At 56.1% G+C, this 6,648-nt stretch overlaps 1 protein-coding gene across 1 annotated transcript in view; it reads right to left on the bottom strand.

Moving 5' to 3' along the window:
• Positions 1 to 3,719: 3,719 nt before the first annotated feature.
• SLC35B1 (solute carrier family 35 member B1) overlaps positions 3,720 to 6,648 on the bottom strand; it is a gene marked incomplete at its 5' end in the record, with an annotated part of 3,427 nt that continues 498 nt past the window's right edge. The window contains 6 exons of the mRNA XM_017740496.1: positions 3,720 to 4,081; positions 4,310 to 4,463; positions 4,788 to 4,894; positions 5,413 to 5,539; positions 5,872 to 6,029; positions 6,258 to 6,377. Coding sequence (XP_017595985.1) covers positions 4,029 to 4,081; positions 4,310 to 4,463; positions 4,788 to 4,894; positions 5,413 to 5,539; positions 5,872 to 6,029; positions 6,258 to 6,377 — 719 coding nt within the window. The remainder of the gene's footprint in view (positions 4,082 to 4,309; positions 4,464 to 4,787; positions 4,895 to 5,412; positions 5,540 to 5,871; positions 6,030 to 6,257; positions 6,378 to 6,648) is intronic.

The following is a 6,648-nucleotide window of genomic DNA, read 5'->3' as shown; positions in this document are numbered from 1 at the left end:
CTGCTGTGGTAGGACAGCTCCCTTTTAAACCGTTCCGAGTTCACTGCTCTGCACATTTCCCACCCGAATCCCCTTCCCTGACTCCAAAACACCTCAAGCAACCTCCACTCAGTCCTTGCTGCTATGATTAAAAACCACTTTTGTTTGGGAGAAAACAAACACTGCTTAAAAAAAACCCTGCCCTCCTTCAGCGAAAACCCTGCCCTGGAGGTTTTAATTGCAGGGAATCTGCTGGATTGCTATTTTTACCTGGATTGGAGACGCATCAAAGCTGATTTTGGAGGAGAGGAGGAACTGAGCCTTTAAAATGCACAACGGTGAGCGAGCGGCTCCCCCCAGCCCCTGAGCGGGGCTTTGGTGCTCGTTAGCAGCAGCTCCTGATGAGGCTGCTCTTGTTTTCCAGGCTGCTTTTGATCCCGGACTCATTAAAACCTGATCCTGCTGTGGAATTGTTTTGCTCTCCCCAAACCTCCGGTAGCTCTGCACCTGCGGGGTGGGGGGCCCAGATTGTTGTCCCCAAGTCCTGGAATTTATTCCAGAGCAGATTCCCCCACAAACAGGAGCTCATCCTCGCGGGAGCACAGCAGGTTTCCCTCATGGTGAGCTGGGCATGGGCTGAAACAGAGCCATGGGGGGGTTGTGGCTCCTGGTCCCCCTTCTGCAAGTCCAGGGGGAAAATTGGACAAAAGAGCTGGAAATTGGGGGTGGGATTGTGCAGAACAGGGCAGGAGAGGCTGGGTGAGGGCTCAGACAGCTGAGAACAAACCAAAACTTGGCTGAAAAAGGAAAGGGAAAACTGGGGAACAGGGAAGTGATTTGTGAAGGGAGGGTGTCAAAGTGCATTTGCACCTTTGGGAGTGGCAGCAGTTTGGGAATGGGATTTTTAAAGCCTCCGCAAACCGGGAATTTTCCCCTGCTCAGCCCTGGGGTCCAGCACTAAACCAGAGTTTAGGCTTGGTCTGGTTTGCTGGGGGGGGAGAGGAGAGCTCTAAACCTGTGCTCTCCACACCACCAGGGTTAATATTAACTGGAATTAATTAATTGGGGTTTCATTGCCCCAATTCCAGCAGCGATCAGGGCTTAACCATTGCTGCTCCAAACCCCCATCCCAGCATTCCCAGAGCTGCTTTCCCAGCGGATTCTGTCAGCCCTCCCTGGGACTGGGTCAGTTTATGGAGAATTAAATGAAATCCTGGATCCTCCATGGGTTCCTGGGATTTATGTAACTCCAACTTCCCCAAGCATTTACTGGCTGCAAAGATAAGGAATTCCTTCAATCCTCAGGTAGCAAGGCCTGGCTGCTGGGAGACGTTAATGGAGCTGCTTTAACCTCCGTGGGTTTATGGGATAATGGGATTCGGGTCAGAGGGACAGAGGGAAAAACGCCTTGGAGTTCATCAAACCACAGAAAATTTAAAAACCCCCTAAATTTATCAAACCACAGAAAATAAAAAACCCCCAAATTTATCAAACCGCAGAAAATAAAGTTTAGGCACCAAAGTGCCCAAATTCCTCCAGCCCAGGTCCCTCCCAACCCAAACCCAAATTCCAGGATTTTGCTTTCCCAGCCACACTCACCACAAAACCCCAAATGAGGGGGATATTGCCTTGGAATACTCCATTTTTGGGAAACTTGGAGCAGAGTTTTCTGCTCCTGCCCCAGGGCCGCCTCCAGGTCCCTCCTGGGGGTTCCAGACTGGGATCTTACAGAGGGAAGATCCCAACATTTGATTCGATGTGGGGACAATCAAAGCAAACCTGCAGGAAAGCCAATCATTAAATCATCGAACCATTCACCAGCATGGAAACCTTCCCTTGCTGCCCCCAAAACATCCTCGAGGTATTTCAGAGGAACACCGAGATTCCAAGGGAGCAACAATTCCTTTTCCATCTTTGCTCTCCTGTGAGCAGAAAACGATCCCTTACAGAATCATCTCCATCGCTGCAAAACATCCAAAAATCCAGTCCCATCCACCTCCCCTCTCCAAACATTTGGGTTTTTTTTTTTAACCATCTGCTGCTGGAGCTGCAGGAGGAGCCGGCAGAAGCAGGGAAGATGAAAGGAGAGGGAGCAGCGCTGCCAAAGTGCCCCCGGTGGGTGCCAGGGCTCGGCTCCGCAGCCCCCCCCCCCCCCCCCAGCCCCTCCCGGAGCAGCTGCCGCGCTGCGGGCTCGGTTCTGATCCCCCCCCAGAAATTCCCGGAGCTGACAGAGCTTCCTGGGAGAATTCCAGCGGGAATGTTTTCCATGCGAGGTGCCAGGGGTGGTGCTGAGCGGGGAGCAGCTGCTGGTGAGCTCGGAGCTGCCTGGGAGGAGCAGGGGGATGATTTCAGCTCCAAACTCTGCTCCAGGGGGGCTCTGCTGGTGGCCGGGAAGGATTAAACACGATAAAAATGGAGAAAAATGGGAGGGAAATGAAGAAAAGCTGGATTTGCACCTCGGTTTGGCTCCAGCAGCGCAGCTCGAGCAGGGATCACACAGGAGCTGCTTTTGTTGGGTTTCTCCCGGTGTTTGTTGGGAATGGTTGAAGGCAGAGTTCCCCCTGCCGGTAACCGAGGCCGGAGCGGGCTCAGGTTGGGCTCTGGAGCCAGTAAAAACCGGGAGAGAGAACTCCTGCCCCAAAATTTCTGCTGGGAATCCTCCTTACCCCAAAACTGCACAGGCAGGGGGAGCTCCCAGGGCTGGAAAAAACCCCCAAAATCTTTGATTTACCTGGATTTGCGTCCCATGAACTGCAGAAGGTCTGATCCAAGCCGGGACTGAACCAGAGCCGGTGAAGCCCAGAGTGCTGTGGAGATCCTGAGATTTGTTCCTTGGGAATTCTGGGCTGCTCCCAGGTGCACCCACACTGACCATGGAATGGGTGGGGCTGGAAGGGACCTTAAATCCCATCCAGTGCCACCCTGGGACACCTCCTGACCCCAGGCTGCTCCAAGCCCTGGCCTGGATGGGGCTCCCTTGGTTACTTCCCGCTGGGAATAAACCCAACAGCAGGAACTGAGATCCCTTTGCCCTCCCCTGGATGTTCTGGCAGCACTTTGGGCATCCCTGGGCCCTTCCCTGGGGATGGGAGGAGTTTCCTGACATTTCCCCCAAATCCAAGCCCTGCCTCTGGTTCTGAAAAAGGAGCAAAGCCCAAAACCCAGGGAACAGAATCTTCCCTCTCCCAAAGGGCCTTGGAGGAGAAAAAGCAGCAGAGGATGGAAATTCACTGAATCCCACCCCGGTTCCTTTGGGGTTTATCCAAAGAGACACCCAGATCCAGGCAGGAGCACCCCAAAGGCTCCTCAGGAGGAGTCAGGAACCCCGGCAGCCACGGGAGCTGCTCCTGTCTGGGGGAAATGCCAGAGCTGCTCTGGGAACCCCTCCTGGGACTGCCCTGGAGCCTCCTGCGGGATCCATGGACGGGACAGGAGCTGTTCCGGCGGATCCGGGGGGTTCAGCCCCAGAGCTGCCCTGGGTTTGGGGAATTCTCATTTCCTGGGAGCCAGAGCAGGGTGAGGCACATCCAGGATTTCCACTCACACATCCCAGTGGGAGAAAATCCCAGCGGCTGTTCCAAGCCTCTGGAAAACCCCACAATCAGAGGGGGGTGTCTCCAACAAGGCTTTAACCCTGGGATCACCCCAAAAACCGGGATCATTCCTTTCCCTCCCTGGAGAGCAGAGCTGGGTCCCCCCCAGATCAGCCAAATCCCCAAAGAAAGCCCGGGAAGAGTGGCCATTATCTGTTTTCTTTAATAAAGATAGGAAGGATTTGTGTTTTCCTGTTAAGGCAAGGATCTGCTCCTGCTGCTCGGCTCCGGGGGGGCAGCTCTGATTACACAAAAAAAGCTGAATTACACCTCAAACGGAAGGATTACATTTCAGAGACGATTTAGAATTTAAAAAAAAACCAAACCAAAGCCAGAAATAAATTCCACACGGTCTCCTTCTGATTCCCTGTCCTGAGTCCAGTTCCACGCCAGATTCTGAGGTACAAGACAATAAATTAAAAGTTCATTCCGACTGCGGGGATCGAGCGATCAACCTCAATGCGACGTCTTCTTCACCCCCTTCCCGAATTTGGCATCGAGTCCAAGGCCTGGGGGGAGACAAAACACAAAATTTGTGTTCTTCAATCCAGCAGAAAGCCGGGAATTTGGGGCAAAATCAGCTTAATATCCCCAAATTCCCCCATGGAATGAGAGAGGGGGAAAGGAGCAAATGGATCTGCTGGTCCCACACTCCCTCCAGAGCGCCCTTGTCCCGTTCCAACGGGTTTGAGGAGTTCCCAGGGGAAGGATCCCATGGATTCGCTTCCCAAACTCACCCAGGAACACCAGGATGGTGCCCACCCACTGCATGGGGCTGATGGGGTTGGCAAAGAGCACCACGGAGGCCAGGATGGTGAAGAACTTGCGAGTGGTGGTGATGATGGAGCAGGTCAGGGGCCCGAAGTACACCACGGTCATGAAGATGAAGCTCTGCCCCGACAGACACAGAGCCCTGTCACTGCCACGGCCAGGACAGGGAGCCAGGGGAAAATCCCAAGGGATCTTGCTTCGAATCCTGATTATTCGTGGGCTGAAGTGGGTTTATGGCATCCTGGCATGGGCTGGGGGGGCCTTGAAGCTCATCCAGGGACAGCTTCCCCTATCCCAGGTGCTACAACCCGGCCTTGGACGCTCCCAGGGATGGGGCAGCCACAGCCTCTCTGGAAATTCCACCCCACTCCCTTGCAGGGAAGGAAATCCCACCCAAAATCCCATCCCTGAGCCCATGGGATGGCCCCAGCCCAGGGCACTGACCTGGCCCAGGGCGCTGGTGAGCCCGAAGAGGAGGATGTTGGAGATGATGCTGGGATAACGCTCCGTGAAACTCAGGAACTCCCAGAGCTCCCCTGTGAACAGGATCCCTGGAAAACAGCCCGGGATGAGCGGCTTGGATGAGGATTCCCCGCCCACGTGGGGTCGGGTTGGGCTCAGAACCCCTGAAAACAGGGAGTGAGCTCCAGAAACAACAGGAGGAAACAGCAGCAGGAGAAGCAGTCGCCCTCCTGGTTAATCAGTGAAAGAAAGATCATCAGCTGGGATCAAATTCCAGCAGAACAGTCCCCAGCAGTTAATCAGGAGCGCTGCTCCCTGCTCCTGGAACGGTTTGGGCTGGGAGGGACCTCAGAGCTCACCCGGTGCCGTGGGCAGGGGCAGCTCCCAGCCCTGCCTGGGCTCCGGTTTCTGCTCCCAGCTGGAGCAGGAGCTGCTCTGGGACCCTCAGGGGAGAGCCCAGGGGGTGGCAGGGGCTGGGGCCACAAACAAAAAACCCAAAAATCCCAAACAAAACAAATTCCAAAGTACCCCAGGCACATTTTTGGCGCCGGGGCCGGCCCAGGGCAGGGCGTGGCCGTTCCCTGGGATCCATCCCTGCGTTCCTTACCTGCCCCCAGGAACAGTGTGGACCAGAGGTTGACGTTGAGCATCATGTGGTTGGAGCCTGTCTGGTAGTGAGCCCTCATGTGGTCCTGGGACACCCCCGTGAGCCCGTCCAGGGTCAGCGACAGCAGCTGGGCACAGACACCACAAACCCTCAGGGCCCGCTGCTTCTCCCCAGGGAAAACCCTCCTGCCCCCCGTTCTTACAGGGGTTATTAGCAGGGGCTGTTAACGGCGCTGGGAGGGCGTGCAGAGCGCAGGAAGGCTGCCCTTGCCCCCAGCTGTCCTGCCACACCTTCAAGGCACAGCTGAGACCCTGGGACCCATCCCAGGTGAGGGTAAATCCCACCTGAGAGCCCAGAATTTATCCCAGGTGAAGGGGAAATCCCACCTGAGACCCTGGGGCTCCTACCAGGTGTAACCCCCCACTCTGAGGCCCGGCCCTGGCGGGTCCCTGCACTCACCAGCAGCAGCTCCCCATAGCCAAAGACGTGCTCGGTGTCCCCCGTCCCCTTCTTGGGCTTGTAGAGGAACAGGGCCACCCCCGCCACGATGAGCAGCACGCACAGGTACTTGGCTGGGGGGTACCTCTTCCGCAGCAGGGTCACCCCCAGCAGCATCACTGGGGAGAGGGGACATCACAAATGGCGCCTGGAACCCCTCGGGGGCATTAAAGCCCTACCAAGTCATTCCCAAATCACGGCTGCAGAGAAGGAACATCACCAAGGGCTCCCCAAACCCCTCCCTGGAATCAAACCCGGCCCAGCCCCAGGCAGAGCTCTGACAGGTGAGGGGCTGCTGGAGGCACAGAAATCCACACAAACACACAGAAAATGGGGAATTCTCCTACCTGGGATGGGCTTACAAGACTTGCCCAGAACCTGGGAAGGAAGGATGGGTGTTAATGATCCACATCCCAAAACGAGACACAGAACATCCCCCATGGGCTGCTGAGACTGAGCAGGGACAGCTCAGCACCCGCCTCAAGGGGAATCACCCAAATTCCCTCCCAATCACCCAACTCCCAGCATTTCTGGGCGATTTCTCTCCCTTTTCTGAGCTCTCTCAGCCCCTCCCTCCAGCTCCGGCAGTGACCGTGACACAAAAGGGACCCCAGGAGAACGAGTGCTGGGGTCAGTGCCGGGGTCAGTGCTGGGGTCAGTGTCATGGTCAGGGCTGGGGTCAGTGTCGGGGTCAGTGCCGGGGTCAGTGGCGGGGGTAGTGCCCCCCGGGGCCCCCCG

Source organism: Corvus brachyrhynchos, unplaced genomic scaffold (genome assembly GCF_000691975.1).
Source record: "Corvus brachyrhynchos isolate BGI_N302 unplaced genomic scaffold, ASM69197v1 scaffold47, whole genome shotgun sequence".
NCBI lineage: Eukaryota > Metazoa > Chordata > Aves > Passeriformes > Corvidae > Corvus > Corvus brachyrhynchos.
This window is presented reverse-complemented; position numbering and strand designations above follow the sequence as displayed.